Source organism: Salmo salar, chromosome ssa19, assembly GCF_905237065.1.
Source record: "Salmo salar chromosome ssa19, Ssal_v3.1, whole genome shotgun sequence".
Taxonomy (NCBI): domain Eukaryota; kingdom Metazoa; phylum Chordata; class Actinopteri; order Salmoniformes; family Salmonidae; genus Salmo; species Salmo salar.
In genome coordinates, this window is record NC_059460.1 from 51,559,998 (window position 1) to 51,583,894 (window position 23,897).

At 42.4% G+C, this 23,897-nt stretch overlaps 2 protein-coding genes across 2 annotated transcripts; one reads left to right on the top strand and one right to left on the bottom strand.

Annotated features, from left to right (window-relative positions):
- The first annotated feature begins 489 nt into the window (after positions 1–489).
- LOC106579007 (protein split ends) lies at positions 490–12,262 on the top strand. Its single transcript, XM_014158397.2, has 3 exons — positions 490–737; positions 834–933; positions 4,779–12,262. The coding sequence occupies exon 3, from the start codon at positions 4,857–4,859 to the stop codon at positions 11,613–11,615; it is 6,759 nt and encodes a 2,252-aa protein (XP_014013872.2). The 5' UTR covers positions 490–737; positions 834–933; positions 4,779–4,856; the 3' UTR covers positions 11,616–12,262.
- A 4,989-nt stretch (positions 12,263–17,251) lies between these two features.
- Positions 17,252–20,109, bottom strand: LOC106579050 (bone morphogenetic protein 2). The gene is made up of 5 exons (XM_014158476.2): positions 19,548–20,109; positions 19,266–19,405; positions 19,059–19,175; positions 18,774–18,966; positions 17,252–17,815 (listed from the first exon to the last, which is right to left on the bottom strand). Exons 1-5 carry the CDS (start codon positions 19,858–19,860, stop codon positions 17,391–17,393), a joined length of 1,188 nt encoding a protein of 395 aa, XP_014013951.1. The 5' UTR covers positions 19,861–20,109; the 3' UTR covers positions 17,252–17,390.
- Between the last annotated feature and the right edge of the window lie 3,788 nt (positions 20,110–23,897).

The following is a 23,897-nucleotide window of genomic DNA, read 5'->3' on the forward strand; positions in this document are numbered from 1 at the left end:
AGTGTGGTATTGACAATAAAAGGGGGAAATTGATTAATTGTAGGAACGATTCAAATCTAAATTTGTCTGCAGGATTACAAGAGCTATTGAGCTTTTCACTGTCACCTTTATGTGTGTACTAATCAACTCCTTATTTTCCTTACCAAAGAAATGATGAAAGTTCCACCAATGTGGTTGAACAATGATTGACTAAATGGAGTAAAAGTTACTAGAAACTAGACTCCTCTCACTTCAATCTCACTGAAACAACAGAAGCTTCAAACACACAGACCACACAGCTTATCCCAGTAAACAAAGCACGGACAATGTGTGTGTGTGTGTGGGGAAAACCAAACCCGTCATGGTAATCAGATGCCATTTGTCTCTCATTCTCCGCTTTAAGGAGTGTGACACTTGTGTGGATGACTCAATGAGCTATGTTTGATACCTTGTTTGTATGGCGAGACCATGGTAGAGACAAGTGAGTCACAGACTAAAAGCCATCACCCCATGAGTCCAACAGGAGCTAGAGACTACTCCACTCAACCCCTCACGTGAATAGCCACTGTAGTCTTTGAAGGCGCTTAAAGATAAAGCTAGCGTGCTGCTATGGACACATACTCTTAGATACTAAAATTAGTGTTACTGCTCAGTTTGGCCACACCGTCTTCTGTGTCTATTTCGGTAGCCACTCTTCCGTGCTTAGCTTTTAGGGTCCTTTGCCCCGCTGCATTTACCGCATGGAACTCAGGGCTTGAGTAAGTTCAAGGATTTATCTTTGGTTATTTATTTATTCAAAGTAAACTTTTTTCCTGCTTGTAAACTTGTTACTCACGCCTACGATTTTTTTGCAGGTGCCGTGGATTCATCAGGACTTAAGGATTTTTCCTCATGACCCCCCGCTGTCTTGATTTGAGCCATACCCCAACCAAACATGGAATACACAATCAAAAGGTAAAGCCGATTTGTATCTTCATTAATGGTAATAACTGTCCAAAGCATGGAAATTTGAAGGGATGATTGGATCACATAGTAATTTTTTTACGTGTGGGGTAAAGGGCTCACAATCTGAACCTTCAACCCTAATACCCAAACAAACATATGGCACATGTACACGACAAACATGTCAATATTTACTTTTAATTTTTATGATAGCCATATATATATATATATATATATATATATATATATATATATATATATATATAAAAACTTCAGTGCACTTTTATTGAAGTCCAAACATTTTATCAAAGTTATGAGGAACTTTGAAGACGGTGTTTGTTATGTTGCTGGCACTAACTACATTTACTGTATATTACTGTACCTTAACTGTATAATACTGAATATACTTACCTTGGGGTGTGATAGGTGGGATAGATAGCCTCTCTACTCTTGTTTCTCCTTTGGTATTAATATACCAACTAGAGGCTGGGAAATCACCCTGCCTCTCTAACTGGTATCACATTATAAGCACTGGAAAATAGCTTAGCGCTGGCCAAATTCTCCTGGGAAGTGAATGCATTCTTTCATCTCAGTTACAGTTACATAATAAAGTATATTGTTAAATATTGAGGGCAAAAGATTGAAAATGCATGTGTGTGACTGGCAAAGTTCCGATGACTGTACGCAGAGCTAGGCCTATACATGTCTGGAAAACTGTTGTTGATCTTGACATGATCATGAATCTGAATCATGTTTCTTTTTCTGTGCTTTTGAATCAAGTTTTACTCAGAGGGTTAAATTCAATACAACACTATGGCATATTCTATACATTCAGTACTCTCACTATGTTTGTGTTTATTTATCTCGATCAGCTGTAGCTACTTTTAAGGAGTGTCCCAGTTTTGTAGGAACAATAACATTGACCAATATGCCAATGGTTAAGCTCCCAGTTCAGAATATTGAAATGGGTTAATGAGCTATTCTAGTCCCTCACCCAGATAGCTAAACTAAGCTAAGCAGCTGCTGCAAAGTGCACTGTGAACAACGCCGTGATTTAAAGGCATTCTCAGCGCCCCATGTAAACTTATTCTGCACATAAAATGTTTAAACAGCATTGTGGTGTGTGATTTGCTTATATAAGCTTGACCATCAATCACATTATGAAAATATACACTGCGTGTACAAAACATTAGGAACACCTTTACTAATGTTGAGTGGCACCCCCTTTTGCGCTCAGAACAGCCTCAATTCGTCAAGGCATGGACTCTAAAAGGTGTCGAAAGTGTTCCACAGGGATGCTGGCCCATGTTGACTCCAATGCTTCCTCCAGTTGTGCTAAGTTGGTTGGATGTTCTTTGGGTGGAGGACCATTCTTGATACACACAGGAAACTGTTGAGCGTGAAAAACCTAGCAGCGTTGCAGTTCTTGACACAAAGCGGTGCGCCTGGCACCTACTACCATACCCCGTTCAAAGACACATACATATTTTGTCTTGCCCATTCACCCTCTGAATGGCTCACATACACAATCCATGTCTCAAGGCTCAAAAATCCTTCTTTAACCTGTCTCCTTCATCTACACTAATTGAAGTGGACTAAACAGCTGACATCAATAAGGGATCATAGCTTTTACCTGGATTCACCTGGTCAGTCTGTCATGGAAAGAGTTCCTATTGTTCCTAATATTTTGTCCACTCGGGGGAATATAATAAGTACTGTATATCCATTGTGAAGGTGACCACAGGAGGAAAATAATCCTGCAGCAACAGGAAAAGTGAATTATTGTGTGGATTATAATAAAGGACATTTTTGTAAAGTGGAAATTACTAACATTATAAGCCTTTTTTTTATAAGCCTTTTTCCACCAGCAGCATACCACTCTGCATCCCACTGCTGGCTTGCTTCTGAAGCTAAGCAGGGTTGGTCCTGGTCAGTCTCTGGATGGGAGACCAGATGCTGCTGGAAGTGGTGTTGGAGGGCCAGTAGGAGGTACTCTTTCCTCTGGTCTAAAAAATATCCCAATGCCCCAGGGCAGTGACGGCACCCTACACACTGCCCTTTGTAGGGTGCTGACTTTTGGATGGGATGTTAAACGGGTGTCCTGACTCTCTGAGGTCATTAAAGATCCTATGGTACTTATCGTAAGAGTAGGGGCGTTAACCCCGGTGTCCTGGCTAAATTCCCAAGCTGTCCTTCATACCATCATGGTCACCTAATCATCCCCAGCTTACAATGGCTCATTCATCCCCCTCCTCTCCCCTGTAACTATTCCCCAGGTCATTGCTGTAAATGAGAATGTGTTATCAGTCAACTTACCTGGTAAAAATTACATTTTAAACCTCAAATACACCACGAGTTTGCATTTTATGCAATGACAGGGTGATGAAATTAAGATCCTGCACCTGTAGGAAGTTCTAATATGCTGTTAACATGCTACCCACATGGTTGTACACAAACCTATGCTGATTTATAGGAATGTTGCAAACAATAACAGTGATTACTTGTTATTGTATATAGACTTATTTTTCTACTATATTATTGACTGTATGTTTGTTTTACTCCATGTGTAACTCTGTGTTGTTGTATGTGTCAAACTGCTTGCTTAATCTTGGCCAGGTCGCAATTGTAAATGAGAACTTGTTCTGAACTTGCCTACCTGGTTAAATAAAGGTGAAATAAAAATGACAATTGTAAAAAAAAAATTACAATGTGATGGCCTTTTCTGATAATAATGCCTATATTAGTCTATTAGTCTGTTAGTCTATAGCCTGTTAGTCTAAAGCCATTATTATTGGACTATAGCAGGGTTCTCCAACCCTGTTCCTGGAGCGCTACCCCCCTGTACATTTTTACTCCAACCCCAGTTGTATCTAACCTGACTCAGCGTATCAACTAGCTAATTATTAGAATCTTGTGTGCTAGATTAGGGTTGGAGCAAAAACTTACAGGACAGTAGCTCTCCAGGAACAGGGTTGGAGAGCTCTGATATAGTCAGATAATAATGCCTATAGACTAACATAGTCAGGATCTTAATTTGATCACCCAGTTGCAGGATAACCTTTTTTCCAATGCAAGAAATATCACACTTGTGGTGTATTTTAGGTTTAAAAAGGCTTCTGAAGTTTTTAATTTCCACTTTGAAATTTCAGACTTGATTTGCCCTAACAAACAAACAAAACAAAATTACAGAAAATGTATCAACCCCTACAAAAATGTCTATTAATTAGTCCACATTTTCTGATGCTGCAGGACTATTTTCCTGCTGTAGCAAACTGGCTGAAATTAAGATCCTACATCTGTAGGCAGTACAACAGATACACTGTAGTACAGGGCATCAAGGACACCAGCTCCTATAAAATCTCAGTATTTATGAGACATGAGGTCAAAAGTTCTTTATTGTCATGCTGCTCATATCCATGGTCATACTTGATGTTTAGGAGATGGTGTAGAAGCATCCTCCTTCCCTTGAAATAGCCTGCGGTATGGTATGTGTTTGTCTGTGGTGTGCATAGCGACGAGATAGTTCAGTTCACACATATCATGGACACAAAGGTCAGAGTGAGATACAGTACATGGTCTACCAAACAATTTATTGTGCTATCAAAATGGACACAGCCCTTTCTATAGTGTTAGGAGGAATCACATAAAAAAAACACTAAATCTAGCTTGTAATTTGTAAAAGATTATTAGGCTGATGAAAAAACGCTTGCATCTCAGAAATGCATCGACAAAAGCCTGGAACTTTCATTGAGCAGATACTGTAATGCTTCAAAGTCAGTCACTATACAATCTGTATAAAGCAATTAAGTGCTGCTGTTTCCTGATTGTGACACTGTATGTATTTCCTTCTTTCCCAGGAAAATGGTAAGCTGACCCAACTGGGGACGCTATAGACTCAACCATCTAAAACCCATTGTCAACCATCAGCCATCACCATGACCTGTGTGGAGAAGCGCCAACACGTGAGCCACCGGAATACCATGCTCCACCACCGCTTCCCCAACGGCTTCACTGAGATCTTCCTGGACGAGACGGACCGAGAGGTCAGCACGCTCACTGACCGAGCCTTCCGGAGCCTGTGCATCGGAGACGAGGCCGTGTACAACGATGAGTTTTCATATGGATACCCTTTCAGCTGTCACAAGCCCCTAGTGGAGAAGCCCCTGAAAAAGACTAAAGACGCTGGTAAAAAGCACAAACTCAATGGTGCCAAAGACACTCAACCCTGGAGGCAGAAGAAGAGCATGTCCAACGTGTTGATTAAAAATAGTGATTTCAAGGACACTAACGGGGACTCGTGGGATAAGTCGGCCCTCTTCAGCATCGAAAGGGAACTATCAGAATTCTCCTCGGATTACAAGAACCTCACAACCAAGAAATCAGACAAGGATGCAAAGTCCTCCAAGACTAAAAATGGCCAATCTATTTTCAAGCTGCGGAAGCTGAACATCAAAAACTTTTTCCTCCACAGCGAGTTCAGCCCGTTCCAATCGTGGAGGGATTTTAACCGGTTTCCGTTCAGTCAGGACGGCATCACCTCCATTCTCCCAGTGGTGGACAACCTCCCTAAATGGTACGACTCCCCTCTATACAAACAACTGACTGAGGCACATCGAATAGAAACACTGCATGCGGAGGAAACAGAGCAGCAGTGCCAGAAACCAGTCGAACCCCCTCTTCCTCCTCCTCGTCCTCCACCCAAGGTTCTGCCAAAACCCTCTGCCCCCGAGAAGAGGTCTGCGTCGGACACCTCTGCTAAGGGTGAAACCAACGCCCCCTGGAGGAGAAACAGAGTGAGAGCCAAGAGTGCTGTACCTGTCAACCAACTGGGAGTACTTTGCCCTCCCACTGAAACCCCAAAACTGGTGGAGGAGATTCCTCTGCTGTATAAAAAGGAAGTCAAGTCGGTAAAGGTGAAAGAAGTGGAGAAGCCGTGCTCTTTGACCAATACTCCATTCAGCATTTCTCAGCTGATGACACCCGTAATACCGTCCAGACAGGCTACAGACACCTCAGAGATCCTGTCAGCAGTGCTATCTCCCTCTCTCCTCGATCTCCCCCTCCTAGACATAGAGTATGTGTCGCCAGTCATATCAAGGTCGACCTCCGAGGTCGTCAAACGAGACAGCTACAAATCTATTGCGTCCAGTTTGTTGTTCAACCTCAAGGATAACAGGAAGAGGGTCAAGAGCAGGTACAGCCCGTCAAAATTCAAAACCGAACAGGTGGATCGTAGCACTCTGTCTCCAAAGCTGCTGGAACAGAGACTACTCAAATATGCACAAGCTCCTTCTGACGGTATAGCCTCTGGTTTCAGTACACCTGCCATTCTAGCCTCCGGTTTAAGCACACCTCCCATTCTATTAGATGGACTGCCTATCTGTAGCCCAGCTGTTTCAGAATCTAGCAATGCTGGTCTTAGGAAATATCTAGATTCGGATATATCAGACGATTACTTGATATCCAACTTATTGCAAACCAAAAGAGAGGCTGCGGGTAGCAGGAGCCCTGGGTCGCCCTTCACACACTCAAAGGTGAACAAGCGCTCCCTGGCTACGAAACAAACGTACCCAACTCTGAACTTGTACAAGAGTCCTGCGAGGCCAGAGATGAAACACTTCTCACCGTCAACGAGTAAGGATACTTTGTCCATTGCCACACACAACAAAGGACTTTCTCAGAATAATTCAGACAAGACAAAGTACCATCCTAGTGCACAAAAGAAAGGGATTTCTCTGAATATACCAGAAAAGCCAGCAAAAGAGATGTTGCAGCGAAAGGAGAAAGACATTGGTGACCAGCCTGTACATACAATAACGAATACAGCACAGAACAAAATGGCATCTCCCAATTTACCTGTAGCGCAAAACAAAGTGTCGTCGGCAAATTTAACAGACAACGCTAAACAACCAACAAAAGACACTGTGGAATTGAAGGAAGAACACATCGGTGAACAGACTGTAAATACAAGAGAAGCCATCACAGCTATTAGGGAGACATTAATTACAGCCCAAAATAAAGTGCTGTTCTCGAAAAGAACAGACCATACCAAAAGGTCAACAAAGGACATGACAGAGTTAAATGTCAAAGATACAGTTGAAGAGGTTATGAAAGCCGGTTTGGAAGCAATATCCACCGCCAGAACCAAAATATTCTCTCCCAATAGAACAGAAGCTGTAGAAGAATTAACCATGAGTAAGAACAACATTGTCAAAACAGAGGACCCTCAAGAAAAAGATGACAATGCAATTGTAGTAGAGGATAGACATTCGCTTCATTCACTTTCAGTGCCAAGGCCAAGCCACAGACGAATAGAGCGACAGACAACAGGTGAAACATATCCAACTGACAACACACTCACCAACGGATTTATAGAATGTGCGGAAAAAGAGAAAGAAATTATTTTGTCAGAAAAGGAGAAGGAGCCGGTTAAAAAGCAAGGCAGGTTTAAACACATATTTTCAGCGAGACAAAACAACTATATTAAAAGCCAAAGATATGCAATGAAGGAGAGTGGCGAGAAAGAGGAGGATGATGAGGATTTTGAACCTAAAATGGAGGTAAATAATAAGAAAGATGTGGATGAAGAACTACATTATACAGAGAAGACGGTGCACAAAGAAATGAAAGATGGCAAAAATAAAGTAAGTGACTTACATGCACTGAAAGAGCTGGAGAAGGCTAGATTGGGTGAACACCTTATCAAGGACAGTGAGAATTTGAACCCCGAACCAGGGATAGATAGGGAGACAAAGGCGAAAAACGATTTAATTTCCAGGGAGCTTAGGAACATCAAAAGGGGTATGCTTTCTATGCGAGGAAACACATTCGCTAAAAAAGAGGCATTTGTGAACAAAGAGAAGGAGCAAACTAAGCATGATGTATTCTCAAAGATAGACAACAACGTTGTTATAAACAAGTCATTGATCAACGACAATTATGACAAGGCTAAAATGGCACTCGAGGAAATCATATCGGAAAGAGCAGAGAAACGTAAAAATAAAGTCTTAAAGAATAAAGAAGAGGATGTCAATACAGTCCCAGGTGAGAACCCTGATGATAGTAATAATGTTAGAGTCCAAGAGCGTAGACAAGCAAGACAGGATTCTATCAGGACAGCAGCAGAGGAGGAACAAAATGAGGTGAGAGAGAGGCTAGGAGATCTGAGGGATCATCATCATCAGACGCAAGAAATCATTACCAAGACTGAGACAAAACTTGGTGGAAATCACAGGTTAGGTGCCACAATCTATGCTGAAGAAAATAAACTCGCAACAAGACCTATCAGGGAGGAGCAAGAGAATAGAAACATCATCAATAATGTCAGTGACAAACAGAAATACAATATTACATCCAGCAAATACTCAGCAGAGGAGAGTGATAGAACTGTTGCTAGACAGTTATCTATTGAAACAAGAGATGACACCTCTAAAAATGATGAGGTCGTCAAAGAGGAGAGTCAACCAGACACACCCGTTCTCAAACCAGAGGTACCACCGAGGAGCAAGAAAGGGAACACTAAAAAAGAGGACAGCACAGAGGAAGAGAAAGAATGTGGGAATGTTATGAATATAATTGAGGAGGATATAAAGAATAGAGAATTTTCAAGTAGGGATAGTACTAATGACACAATTCAACAACAAAAAAACACACAGGCAAGAGGCAAGGTCTCAAACAGGGAGGCCCTTGATGCAAAGATAAAAGCAGAAAGACAAACAGATGCACTTGAAACAGAGACGACGACTGAGCAAGATACGATTATACAAAATAATCCCCATATTGGTTTGGCAGAAGAAGACTATTCTAAACATTCAAAGCATCCCCGTGAAACAAATACCTCTTTTTCACTCAGTGAAGAGAAGGAAAAGGAAATTAAGGCTTTATTAAATGAAAGCCAAACTAATAAACTTCCTATAAGGGAGCCCAAAGCAGAACAAACACAACACAATATGGAACAACAGGAACAACCCTGTGTGAGAAGGAAGGCCCCTTTGAAACCAGGCAAATATCATTCAAAACCTTCAAACCAAGTAAACATCACTACTGAGGATGAATCGATAATGGAAAAAGAGACCATGAAAAAGAGTCAAGCAACTGAAGAGTCAAACAAATCAGTTAAGATTAGTGAAGATATTGCAAATGTTGATGAAGATATTAGAGAAACATTAGTGTCTCCGTTGTCAAATAGCAGTAGTATAAATCAAAGTCAACAGGATCGAACCAGTATGTCCTCGAAGTCATCATATTTCTCTGTCGCAAGTTCATTGCAAAGAAACAACGAAACTGACTCAAACATCTATCACTCTTTGGAGAATTTGATCGATGAATTAGAGGAGGTTGAGGAAGGAATAGAGGATGTGGCAGAACGTGTGAGATGGGATTTGGAGACAAAGATAGAAGTGGAGTATTACTCTGTAAGTGATCATGAAAATGAGGAAGTTGAAGACAAGCCAGTAATCCCTTCCAGGCGAGATAGGGTAACATCCCGGATGGAGGACAACGAGTCAAGAGCCAGAGAGATGGACAAAAGTGGATGGCTCCAGAGCCCCATGGTCAACACAAACAATCAAACGCCAACATCTCAGTCCAATGCCTCTTCACCAGTTCTGGGGAAACCGGCTCTATTCAAAGTGAAAGACAACACATTCAAGCATCATGTCTCGCCTGTAACTAAGACAGTGAAACAGGTTCTGCACAAGACAAACCATGACCCAGCGGAACGTGCACCGTGGTCACCTAGAGAAAGCTTGAGTGGCTCTGAGAGGAGCGAGGAAGATCCTCTCAATCATCTTAAAGAGTCTATTGAAATACCGTCACCCTATAATGTCGCCACCACACCAGACAAACACTTCAAACCCAAAGAGACGGCATCTCCCCACTCTCCACAGTCACCGCTGTCTCCCTCAAAACTAAAGCCCGAACACAGTCGGAAAGGCCAACGTGCGCGATGGTCACCCAGGGAGTGCTTGAGTGGCTCTGAGAGGGGCGAGAAAGATCATCTTGATATCCCTGAACCCCATGCTGCTGCCACCACACCAGACAAACACCTTAAACCCAAAGAGGCTAAATCTCACCACGCTACACACTCCCCACTGTCTCCCACAAAACTGCCCCCTGAAAACACCCCAAAAGGCCAACAATATGGGTCTTTCCTCACAGTCCCTCAGGAAGATTACATACATTCGGGGGTGAGTCCATCGTCAGAAGGGGGGACAAGCACAGTGGATATAGCTGATAACAACCCAGAGGACTCCAAGGTGCAGTCTGGTTCAGTCTGCAGCGGGAATGACACCCAAGGACCCGGCAGACCCCCTGTGGTCCCTCCCAAGTCAGAGAAGGCCCTCCTCAAAGCCATGAAGCTGACCACCAGAAGGATCCGAAAGGAAGAGAAGGGAAGTCAACCACACAAGAGCCGCAGCAGTAGAAGTGATAAAAACAAGAGTGATAAATCATCGGAGCATAAAAATAGTAGCAGTGATAGTATTGACAAGCATTGTAGTAGTAAGAAGCAACATCAGGAAAGGACCGAACACATCAGCCATAGCAGTGAGAAGCACAGCCGTGGTGAATCGGAGCATCAAGGCCGTAGTAGTGAAAAGCACAGGCAGGATGAATCAGAGCGTCAAGCCTATAAGAGTGTGAAGCACCACAACGGTGTACCTGAACATCAGAGCCATGCTAATGAGAAGCCCCCGCAAGAAAAAGAAGAGCACAGCAGTCATAGTAGTGAGAAACACAGGCAAGGACGCAGCATTGACGAACAGAGGCATGGTGAATCAGAGCATCAAGGCCGTAAGAGTGACAAGCAAAGTCATGGTGATTCCAAGCGTCAGGGCCGTAGTAGTGAGAAACACAGCCGAGGGATGCAAGAAAAGAGATTCCGCAGCAGCGACAGAGCTGTCAGTGAGAATAAAAGGCAAAACAGTGAGAGATCCACGAGTGAGAGAACCCCGCGTCATAGAGCTCAGAGCATGGACGGACACATCGGTGATAAAGTGGAACAGAGAATTCGTAGTAGTGAGACATCTCCTAGGGACAGACCAGTACAGAGGAGTCAGCGTATTGAGAAGTCCATTAGGGAGGAGCTGTCTCAGAGGGGCCGAGCCCAAGAGAGATCCAACAGAGAGAAACCAGAGAATTGGAACAATAGTGTTGATTCCCATGCCAGTGACGTTATAGACTTGACATCACCTCACCCTAATCTATCCCGCCAGTCCAGTTACACCAGCCAGTTCTCTCGTCAGTCCAGCATCGAGCACGGTTACACCTCCTACCCAATGACCCAACGGAAGTTGCTGCAGGATCCAGACTCGGGGCAGTATTTCGTAGTTGATATGTCCGTCCAGGTCAAAACGAAGACCTTCTTTGATCCCAAAACTGGGAATTACGTGCAGTTACCTGTTCAGCCTCCTGAGGGCCCTGTGTCTCAGGCCTCCACCATGGAGGTGATAACCGCACCTATGGTACTCTACCACGGTTCCTTTGTCCCAGTGCCTGTCTCATCCATCCCATCACAGAAATCCACTGTCCACGCCTCACAGCTGGACCAGGAAGACTTTGAACAAAGGCTGGAAAGGCAGAGATATAAACACACAAACGATGGCCATCGCTACCTAGAGCCAGTGAACGGCTCCCAAGATCACATGCTAGGGGAGTTCTTAGGCACTGAGGATTTTTATGACTGTATGAGCTGATAGGGCTTTTATCAACTTTGTGAGAAATGTTTAACAGAGTTGAAGTGGAGTGTTAATTTGCATTTGTGAATTTGTGGTTTATATGAGCTACTTTAGACTTAATATAAAATTGGCATTTGGGAGTGTCTGACTTCAGGGATTCATGTACGATAAATATATGATTTGTAATGTTATTGATGGAAAATTACAGCTTAAAGAGAAAGGACATGGGTGTTCCATGTTAATATGTATTTTCACACGTAGACATGAAGTTTGGTTATACATTTTTATGTATTGTTTTGTTATTTTATTGATATGTAAAGTTCTGCTTTTTTAGACTTTTTCCACAAGCAGTTTGCTCTCACATAAACATAATTTAGTCAGATTTTTGTATTTATTTAAACATAAAGATACATTGTGTTTTAATCTACGTTTCAGTAGTCAATATCAGTCAACATGCAACTGAATATTGAAAGTCGCACATTACGTTTCATACTAATATCTAAATGCTTGAAATACCATTAATGTACGTGGCAATGATTTATGTTTTGTAAAATAATTGGAGATACTTGGAAATATGTTTGGCAGTATTTTGCATTGAATGGCTAGAAAAAGCAGGTCTACATTTTGTTTTTGTAAATCATTCCAATAAAAAAAGATCTGAAGAACTAGGGTTATCCTTTGTTGTTGTTTCATAATCTTGAACTTGTTAAAATATGAAGTGATTTTTATCCATTTATAAAAAGGCCTTCCTTTTCATAGGTAGGCCTACCAACACATGATGACTAGGCCTAAACTGCATTTATACACCATATTGTAATGCTTTTCTTATTTTTTTTTCATTTCATGGTGAGAGATCATATACAAGTGGTTCCAAACCTTTTTTTTTAATCGCGACCCCACCATGTAAAAAAAGTGATGTAATCAACGGCCAATGTTCACCTTTTTTAATTGGGACTATGCCAATCTATTACAAATCAGTCTGATACTACTTCTGACAATATTTTCATCTGAAAGAAATATGGTTTGAAGTGACTGAAATGCATCAGAAAGGCATTGGGAAGTTCAGAAGATCATCTGGCAATAATGTTGTATGATTTTCTGTGTAGAAAACAACATCATCATTGATTATGTTATTTTTCCCCCAGTCTGATTTAGCGCCTGGTCTCGTTCAAATGTTCTGATGAGACTTGGGGGCATTGTAGAAGAGTCTTATCTTTCGATGATGGGGTCATAATATTTTGAAGCTTAAACCATTCAAAATATAGAATCACATTTGTAGGAAGAAAACAAACCCTTGCGTTTATTACAACCAGTTTCACTCGCAACCCCCTTTTCAAATCACGCGACCCCTAGTTTGGGAAACGCTGTCTTATACCATGCATGAGATTGACTTTTTTTAATGTGAAACAGCCCTCTGGCATCATCTAGCGTGTATTCTTTGTTACACTGAAGAGGGGAATTACAACTGTAGTGTATGATTTAGTGTATGATATTGCAAACAAACAAACAAAAAACAAAGATAAAAACACAAATTATTCATAGGCTTACACGATTTAGTTAATTGGGACATCAGAAATACAGCTGAAGTTGGAAGTTTACATACACCTTAGGCAAATACATTTAAACTCAGTTCTTCACAATTCCTGACATTTAATCCTAGTGAAACCACTTTATTTTAAGAATGTGAAATGTCAGAATAATAGCAGAGAGAAGGATTTATTTCAGCTCTGATTTCTTTCATCACATTCCCAGTGGTTCAGAAGTTTACATACCCTAAATTAGTATTTGATTGGCATTGCCATTAAATTGTTTAACTTGGGTCAAACGTTTCAGGTAGCCTTCCACAAGCTTCCCACAATAAGTTGGGTGAATTTTGGCCCATTCCTCCTGACAGAGCCGGTGTAACTGAGTCAGGTTTGTAGGCCTCCTTGCTCACACAGACTTTTTCAGTTCTGCCCACACATTTTCTATAGGATTGAGGTCAGGGCTTTGTGATGGCCACTCCAATACCTTGACTTTGTTGTCCTTAAGCCATTTTGCCACAACTTTGGTAGTATGCTTGGGGTCATTGTCCATTTGGAAGACCCATTTGCGACCAAGCTTTAACTTCCTGACGGATGTCTTGAGATGTTGCTTCAATATATCCACATAATTTTTGTTCCTCATAATGCCATCTATTTTGAAGTGCACCAGTCCCTCCTGCAGCGAAGCACCCTGACAACATGATTCTGCCACCCCTGTGCTTCACGGTTGGGATGGTGTTCTTCGGCTTGCAAGCGTCCCCCTTTTTCCTCCAAACATAACGATGGTCATTATGGCCAAACAGTTCTATTATTGTTTCATCAGACCAGAGGACATTTCTCCAAAAAGTACGATCTTTGTCCCCATGTGCAGTTGCAAACCGTGGTCTGGCTTTATTATGGCGATTTTGGAGCAGTGGCTTCTTCCTTGCTAAGCGGCCTTTCAGGTTATGTCGATATAGGACTTGTTTTACTGTGGATATAGATACTTTTGTACCTGTTTCCTCCAGCATCTTCACAAGGTCCTTTGCTGTTGTTCTGGGATTGATTTGCACTTTTCGCACCAAAGTACGTTCATCTCCAAGAGACAGAACGCATCTCCTTCCTGAGCGGTATGACGGCTGCGTGGTCCCATGGTGTTTATACTTGCGTACTATTGTTTGTACAGATGAACGTGGTACCTTCAGGCGTTTGGAAATTGCTCCCAAGGATGAACCAGACTTCTGAAGGTCTACAATTTTTTTCTGAGGTCTTGGTTGATTTCTTTTGATCTTCCCATGATGTCAAGCAAAGAGGCACTGAGTTTGAAGGTAGGACTTGAAATACATCCACAGGTACACCTCCAATTGACTCAGATGATGTCAATTACCCTATCAGAAGCTTCTAAAGCCATGACATCATTTTCTGGAGTTTTCCAAGCTGTTTAAAGGCACAGTCAACTTCTGACCCACTGGAATTGTGATACAGTGAATTATAAGTGAAATAATCTGTCTGTAAACAGTTGTTGGAAAAAATACTTGTGTCATACACAAAGTAGATGTCCTAACCGACTTGCCAAAACTATAGTTTGTTAACATGAAATTTGTGGAGTGGTTGAAAAACGAGTTTTAATGACTCCAACCTAAGTGTATGTAAACTTCCGACTTCAACTGCATATATATACAGCCCTATTACTAGGCTATTCAAAAACAAATTCACAAGAATTTAATGCTAAATCTGAATTTGTTTAATTGAGGCTAGAACAATTATGTACCATATATTGTATAACAGCACAATCATTATGTTAATTCAGCAGGTTTTTTGGGGCTTGGGCTCATATATAGGCCTATGCTAATGCATAAGCATTTGAACTAATCATCACCTTAGAAAGCACTCTCCATTTGATTGTTAGGCTTTGAAACAGCATCCACATTGACCATGTTTTCCACTCAGCTTCAACCTATTGTTGAACTTCTTTCTTCAAATTGATCACTCACAGTAAAGTGAGTTTTAAAAGCGAATCAAATTAAATCAAATTGTATTTGTCACAGGTGTAGACCTTACTTACAAGCCCTTAACCAACAATGCAGTTTTAAGAAAATAGAGTCAAGAATATATTCACCAAATAATAAAAAAAAAGTGACACAACAAAATAACAATAACAAGGCTATATACAGGGGTACTGGTACTGAGTCAATGTGCGGGGCTACAGGTTAGTCGAAGTTATTTGTACATGTAGGTAGGGGTAAAGTGACTATGCATAGACAATAAACAATGAGTAGCAGCAGTGTAAAAACAAAGCGGGGGGATCAATGCAAATAGTCCGGGTGGCCATTTGATTAATTGTTTAGCAGTTAAGGAGCCTGCTACCGCTTGCTGTGCGGTAGCAGAGAGAACAGTCTATGACTTGTGTGACTGGAATCTTTGTAAGAAATGTGGGCCATCCTCTGACACCTCCTAGTATATAGGTCCTGGATGGCAGGAAGCTTGGCCCCAGTGATGTACTGAGCTGTACGCACTACCTTCCTTAGCACCTTACGGATGCCAAGCAGTTGCCATACCAGGCGGTGATGCAACCGGTCAGGATGCTCTTGATGGTGCAGCTGTAGAACTTTTGAGGGTCTAGGGACCCATGCCAAATATTTTCAGTCTCCTGAGGGGGAAAAGGCATTGTCACGCCTTCTTCACAACTATGTTCGTGTGTGTTGACCACTTTAAGTCCTTTGGGATTTGGTGTGTGTGTGTGAAAACCATAGAGCACATTCAAACTCATTCCACAGAGGGACGAGTGTCTGCGGGTTCACTCCACCTTGGTACTTCATTGACGAATTAACGTCCCTAATTAGTAAAGAACTCCCCTCACCTGCTTAATTGAAAGGAAAAAACTAAAACCCGCGGACACTAGGCCCTCCATGGAAGGAGGATACTGTTTTGATGAGAAGTGTTTAATGTGATTTTCATTTGCATTTGCAATGATGCCCTCACCCACCTAGATAAGATAAATACCAAAGCGATAATGATGTTCATTGACTCTTCACCAAGCTTGTGACTCTGGGACTGAACACCTCCCTCTGAAACTGGATCCTTGACTTCCTGACGGGCCGACCCCAGGTGCTGAGGATAGGCAGCACGGTGACCCTCAACACAGGGGCCCCACAGACACAGGGGCCCCACAGGGGTGTGTGCTTAGTCCCCTCCTGTACTCCCTGTTCACCCACGACTGCGTGGCAACGCACGACCCCCACACCATTATTAAGTTTGCTGATGACACGATGGCCGAAGGCCTGATCACCGGCGATGATGAGACAGCCTACAGGAAGGAAGTCAGTGAACTGGCAGTGTGGTGCCAGCACAACAACCTCTTACTCGTGGTCAGTAAGACCAAGGAGCTGATGATAGACTACAGGAAACAGGGGGCAAGCACGCCCCCATCCACATTGTCAGGGCTATAGTGGAGCGGGTCAGAGCTTCAAATTCCTCTGTGTCCAAATCCCAAATCCCTTCCCTAAACTTTTGCGACAAAGTTGGAAGCACAGCATCGTCTAGAATGTCATTGTATGCTGTAGCGTTAAGATTTCCCTTCACTGGAACTAAGGGGCCTATCCCGAACCATGAAAAACAGCTCCAGACCATTATTCTTCCTCCACCATAATTATAGTGGTCACTATACATTAGGGCAGGTAGCGTTGTCCTGGCATCCTCCAAACCCAGATTCATCAGTTGGACTGCCAGATGGTGGAGCCTGATTCATCCCTTTTTTATTTTTTTATTATTTCTATTACTCTTTTGTTTTTGTTCTACTTTACTTTATTTTATACTATCATATTTTTACTACTGATATTGAATACTGCATTGTTGGGAAAGAGCTAGCTGTAAGTGTGCACTTGACAATAAAACTTGAAAATGTGTAGTTTACCAATAACAACCTCATCTTGTTGACAACCATGACACTAAAATAGTTTGATAATTCATGCGCTTTGTTAGTATTGCCAGCATTTCTGACAATAGCAATACGTTTTATTCAGAAAAGGGTTTTCATTCACGGCAATTGCACCATACGGACGCTTCATTTCAGCACCTTGGTCAGCGCCAAAGGGACTTCCATTACTGCTAGTGCCCGGCCTCAAAGCGTAATCAAATATCAATATAAACATGTTGAATTGCAACGACCGATTTTTATTTCTCAAAAATAACGTCCATTTATACATGAATCACTGGACATACTGTAATTCAGTCAACATTTCTGAAACTCGTTGAAAATGTTCCCGGAGAGCAGCTGGCAATTGCACTGTAGTCAATGACAGCCACAGCCGACTGCCACCATATCGTCATACTGTTTAAGAACCACGTTTTCCTCGTCGTCAAAATAGAGAAGGCTGATGGACTGGAGTTGGTCAGGCACGCAGCATGGTGTATTCACGTCGCTGGAGAGCTTTAGCGCATGCATGATGGACTGCACAGTCGCATGATTCGTGGCGCGGAGACTCTCTCCGAGTGGGAACGGGCAGGAGCCCTTGCAGTGGTAAGCATTGTACCCCCGTGGAGAGATGATCCAGCCTGCCCAGCCGATCTCCTCGAAGTCCACAAAGAGGGGGATACGCTGGCAGGACATGGGGCGGCTGCGGGGATAACTTGGGGCTGCGCGCCTCCTTCTGCTCCCGCTGTCTTGACGCAATACCTTCGCAGGACTGTCATGTGCGGTGTCGTGGCTGACATGTCCTACAAAAATGTACAGTTAGGCATACAACTGCAAACCTCCACCATTCACACAATATAATTTGATAATTGACAGCCTAGCAATATGCTTGTATAAATGTTCGTACTAAATGTTCTATGATGAACAAAGTACAATTCATGGCCTACAATCAGATAAAAGTTTATTTTCAACGTTTAATTCTCCCCGTTTGTTTCTTTCAGTCCTGCAAGTAGTCATACCGTTGGCCCATTATTCGATTTAAACATCCCGCCCACCAGGCCTACTTGTTAAACAAAATATATTTCTCTGAGCAATTGTGTTAGTATAAAATAATATAATTTCCCCTTTTTAACGTGAGAAAAAAGAAGGAACTCGCACACTGCTCTTGATTGTATCACTGCTCTTTAATAAGCTTCACGTATCGGCCTCACCGCCTTCGTCAGAGCTTTTTCTCATTTTATTCAACTGTTACCATGCACCTGCAAAAAATATAGCTCAGATGTGCGAGTGCCTTTTGAATTTTTTATTAAAAAAATTTAACTTACAATATAGCTCAGTATTTGAGTTATTTATTTTATACAGGCATTTCTGCTAATCTTTATCAAGGGTGTAATTCATTTCGCACCCCACTGTACACCTGGGCCGCCTCAGACGTACTGCCAGGCATACAGCTGGAGGAACTACACAGAGTAAGCTCTACCGAGGAGGCTACGTCTTAGGACGAGAGAAGGATAACTATTCATCAGAAGCAACAGAAACTATATTCATCAACCTTGTTTTTTTTTTATCCAGCATTTTTTGTCTGTTTTTACAGGTTTTACATGTTTTTACATGAAAAGTAGAAAAATAAAACTTTGAAAAGAGTTCTCTCGATGTCTTTTTTTGACAAATATGAGTTTGGAGGTCTGCGTGCCTTGTACACGATTCCACTGTTATTCTGTATGAATATAAAAAACAGAAATTCTGACCATGCTAGTTTACCTTGATTTAGTGATTGATTAGTGGTCGAGCCTCTTCCGTCGTCTGAGAATATAACCAGGAAAGCATTCTCCGCAGGTGATTCTCCCTGTCTCTCTGAAGACTGCAGGACGGACTCTATCCATTTCCCCGATGGCAGAGTAATAACCACCAGAATACCATTATTCTCCTCACTGTTGCGAATCCAGTTGGACACCTTTCATTTGGGAAAACAAATGATGCGCTTAAAATATAGAAAGGGTGATGTTGAAATATGATGTGCTGTGATAAAACGTGAACAGATCTTACTGTTTGCGTGACGTTGAAGACTTCCCATCCCTGAGTGTATAAAGGCAACAGTCTTGACGTGATTAGATTCCCTCTCCAAGGTTTTACTCTGTTGTCCAACACCTCATATAGGTCCACCTGCGCGCGCAAAGCATGCATTAGGCTAAACAGTACAATAATTATATCGAGTTATCGCAACACACTTAAAAGTATTTATTTGCAACTAACCTTGTAGAAATGGGGTCCATATGCCTGCCCAAGGAAAAGTCGTTGTTTTTGCCTGAACCAGCGAAATTCTGCTTTGATCATTCTCTCATCTCTGGCAAATGAGGACAAATTGAAGAAATGAAACCTTCCACCGGCATGTCCTGCAGAAATATATCAAGAATTGTGTTAAAATAAAAAGTCTGAAAGTTTTCCCTTTAAGATAATATAAATATTTTGTACATTCTTTTCAAACATGCTTGGTCACCAAAGTGTGTGCGTATTACGCGCTTGGAGATAACTCACCTCTATCCTCGAAGCTCCGCACCACATTGCCCTCTAGTTTCTCCGAGTTCCTGGGGATTCCATTGGAGTCCGCCACTGAGTTGAACAAGTCCAGCATAAACTGAGGTGCCTTTCTATGCGGCACTGAAGAGCTCTCGGGCAAATCCATCGGATTGAACAATTCGTCCATCTTCTTAGCCGACTTTGTTATATCCAAACGGTTCTCTTTCCAAACATTTTCTTTGGATTCTTCGTCATAATAGATAGTGAACATGGACACGGTTCTTAGCGGTAATGTGAGGACTAGCCAGACGAGTAGACCCTGTAATATCATGCTAGCGATAGCCTAATGAGCCTGACTGGTTATGGGTCAGTGATTAGGCTATCACCGCCTTTGATAGGAGCAAGCGCCCCTGTCCTGAGGGTGATGGTCGAATGGACCATTTAAAGGTCTACGAATTCATATAGCGGATTTAAATACGGAAGTAGCACCCCCTCAGACCAACAATGAATCATTTGACCTACAAATGGCAGTTTGGCCCAAATAAGAGGGTCATCTTAACTATTCGTCTGATCCAAACTCTCCCCCCTTCACAAAATATACATTATTCAATTGTTATAAATCGAATTTAAATGGTAAACTAAACATGACATTATCGTAAATCACTAGGCCTACTGATATGTCAAATACTACCTTAATCTTAAACTGAAGATATCATATGGTTTACATTTGAGTTTTCAAGCATAGATTTAAAAAAAAAAACGTTATGCTTAACAAAAAGACCAATGACGCACGTCCTCACATCATGAACTAGAAGACAAACGTTTTTCTCAGTTTATCCTCGCTTTTTAAAAACAATCTATAGTGTGTTATCCGTTATCTGTATGAGGCCAGTTGGCCCTCAAAGGAACGCACACACAAACCTATGACGCAAATGAAAACTGAGGTTTACTTGTTGTTACGGGGAGTCTCCGTTGGGCGTTGTTTGTTGAATGACTCACAGGATTATATGCTAATGAATGGAGGTGTCACCAAATCCAATAATTTGTGTATTCGCATTTTAAATTAATCGGGGATTATCTTCAATCAAGGGTGAGAAGAGAACACATTCCTAAAATCGTCTTATTGATCAATGTGGCTTCAATTTATAATGCATTTAATCAAATGATGATCCCCTCATTTGGAGGCAATTACTCAGTCACGGTCTTGTTATTACGCACGTGGGCCCGCACGAGGCCATCCATGGCCAGATTACATATCAATGTATGCGAATTTATTACATTGTGGATGTGTCCCTCATTTTACTGTGTGCATATTTTCCATTATACATATCGATTATAATACAGAGGAGCATATTTGCCAGTCACCCACACCATGGACATAAAAACATTTGAACAGCAGTGAAAGTGGACGGTTGTGCATACAGGGGACCCTGCATGTGCGTCATCCACGGCGCAGGACACATTGGAACCCCCTCTGTGGCCAATAAACGCAGTGTGTGAGATCACCTCAAATGTTTGGATTGACCATGTGCGGATTACTGATAAACGTGAAGAGAAGCCATATGACGTGGACCGAATCTCATAGGCCTACCACGTTATTCTGCATTGTATTGTTTAACAACGACCTCGTCTCTGCCTAGCCTAATGTATACAGTAGATGGCGGCATTGGCCAAAGCATAAATTGATACCCACTGCATGTGCCTCTGAGATAATCATTTTGATGTGGAGCCTTGTTGTGACTAGTACGGAGTGGGCAATCACTTTGAAAAAACAAAGCACATTTCCCCTCATTAACCCATGTTTAGTGCTATCCGGGATCCTTGGGACGTCCATACCCTAAACCCTAACCTTTATCTTAACCATACCTTACATTTCAACTTCTATGGGGTGAAGTCAGAGTTCGGATGGATCACGTTAATATGTCTACATTTTAAATTTTTGTCATTTAGCAGACACTCTTATCCAGAGCGATTTCCAGTTAGTGCTTTCACCTTAAGATAGCTTGTTGGGACAACCACATATCACAGTCACAGTAAGTCATTTTTTCCTCTATAAAGTAGCTATGAGCAGAGACAGAGCGCTGGAAAGGCGGAAAAAAATCGATTGTATATTCAAACTTTTTTTGGGGTGGGGGGCAAGGGATTATTTAAGATACTCTTTGAACAGGTAGGGTTTCAGATGTTTTCAGAAGCTTCTGTTGTACAGCATGAATATGCAGGAGAAGTCACTTATTTTATGTTTGCAGAGAACGACAGGGTGTTGTCCAAGGTCACGCCAAGGTTCTTTGCTCTCTGGAAGGGGGACACCGTGGAGTTGTCAACCACGATGGAAAGGTCTTGGAGCGGGCAGGTCTTCCCGAGGAGGAAGAGCAGCTCCGTCTGGTCGAGGTTGAGCTTGAGGTGGTGGGCCGACATCCAAGCTGAGATATCTGCCAGGCAAGCAGAGATGCGTGTCACCACCTGTGTGTCAGAAGAGAGGAAGGAGAAGAAAAGTAGTTGAGTGTCATCTGAAAGCAATGATAGGAGAGACTATGTGAGGATATGACAGAGCCTAGTGACTTGTTTCCTAGGGTTAGAGGCAGAAGCTTGACATTTTGAGTGATAGAAAGTGGCTTTAGCATTGGATACAAAGGAAGAGAGGTAGAGGAGGGAGTGAAAGGATGATAGGTCCTCCTGAAGTTTTTTTTCTTCTCAGCTGCCCACAGTCCTGTTCTGTAAGCTCGCAATGAGTCACTCAGCCACGGAGCTTGAGGGGAGGGCCGAGCCAGCCAGGAGGAAGGGGACAGTGCGAGTCATAGGATGTAGAAAGGGAGGAAAGTAAGGACGGAGAGGCATAATCAGGAGACAGGAGGGAGAGGGATTTAGCTGAAGGGTGAGATGATAGGATAGAAGAGGAGATTGAGATTGAGACAGCGCATGACCATCTGGGTAGGGGCTGTGTGGCTAGGGTTGGAGGAAAGGGAGGCAGAAATGGAAATCTTGTAGTGATCAGAGACCTGGAGGGGGGTTGCAGTGAGATTAGTAGGTGAAAAGCCTCTAGTAAAGATGAGGTCAAGCGTATTTTCTGTCTTGTGAGTGGGAGGGGACTGGGAAAGGGTGAGGAGGGGAAAGAGAGAGTTGGAAATAAATTAATCGATGACATACGTCGGGAGGTTGAAGTCGCCAAGTACAAAAAGTGGTGAGCCATCGTCGGGAAATTAGCTTATCAAGGTGTCAAGCTCATTGAGGAACTCTCTAAGGACACCTGGTGGGCGATAGAGGACAACAATGTCAAGCTTGAGTGGACAAGTGACAGTGACAGCATGACATTTAAATGAGGTGAAATAGGGAGAGAGAGGGAGAAAAGAAAATCTAAATTTAGGAGAAAGGAGTAGCCAGCCCTGTGCCATCACCGCGACAACCAGATGCTCTCGGACTACGAGAGAAAGTGTACTCAGATGAAGAGAGAGCAGCTGGAGTAGCAGTGTTCTCTGGGGGGATTCATGTGTCCGTCAGGGCCAAAAAGTCAAGGGACTGAAGGTCAGTATAGGCTGAGATGAACTTGCAGTCCTTGACCGCAGATCGGCTGTTTCAAACCCTGCCAGAGACCAGGAATTCCACATGGGTTGTGCGTGCAGGGTACACTAAATTAGAAGGATTGCAGCCAAGGGGTGGGGAGTATCTGTAAAGCCTACAGGGAGAGGAGCGAACAGGTATAGAAAACACACATAGTTGACAAAGCTATAAAATAGCAGAAATTAGATAATCAGATAATAACTAGGTAAGATACTAAAGTGGGAGAGTGGTGTTGGACCTTCCTCTCTTTCCTTCCTCAAATAACTCAGCAGAACTGTTTGTTTCGGCTAAAGTCTTAGTTTGCAATGAGACCGCTGCTTACAGCTGCTGCTGAGAAAACTGAAGTACTAATATTAATTTCAAATTTCTTTGCAAAGGTGAAGAGCCCCACCTGTTTTGAGCCCCACCTTTTTGGCAGATTTTCTTGGGGGGGGGTGGCTTGCGTGTTTTGCATGTTATTTTGGCATTAATATGTACCACATATCAGTTTGAAAAGAAAGTTAAAAAATATATATCATTGAATTAATAAAGCCGCATACAAATATGGTCTCTTTTTTGTTTTCTTAAGTAAGGCAGCTCCAAAATGCAGGTGCTTCAGCCTAGCTCAGTGCTTTCTGTGGTGGTGTGGCAAGCCAGCAGAAAATATGGAGCGTTGCACCATGATTGGCTCAGTGTTCTGTCACTCATGGGGACACTACGTCACCTCCAAGTCTAAAAGTAGAGCTAGAAAATTCTAGCCCCTTGGGTGCTGTCATAGAGTTACATTCGAAGTGCCCATCCAAGAAGGCTCAAGGTCATTAACCACAGATAAAA

Bases quoted from the DNA above. Each gene is read 5' to 3' on its own strand.
- LOC106579007 (XM_014158397.2), top strand. From the start codon at position 4,857: ATGACCTGTGTGGAGAAGCGCCAACACGTGAGCCACCGGAATACCATG.
- LOC106579050 (XM_014158476.2), bottom strand. From the start codon at position 19,860: ATGATATTACAGGGTCTACTCGTCTGGCTAGTCCTCACATTACCGCTA. The intron at 19,406-19,547 runs GTGAGTTATCTC...ATATTTCTGCAG, and splicing joins GCGGAGCTTCGAGGATAGAG to GACATGCCGGTGGAAGGTTT. The intron at 18,967-19,058 runs GTAAGATCTGTT...CCCAAATGAAAG, and splicing joins TCTTCAACGTCACGCAAACA to GTGTCCAACTGGATTCGCAA.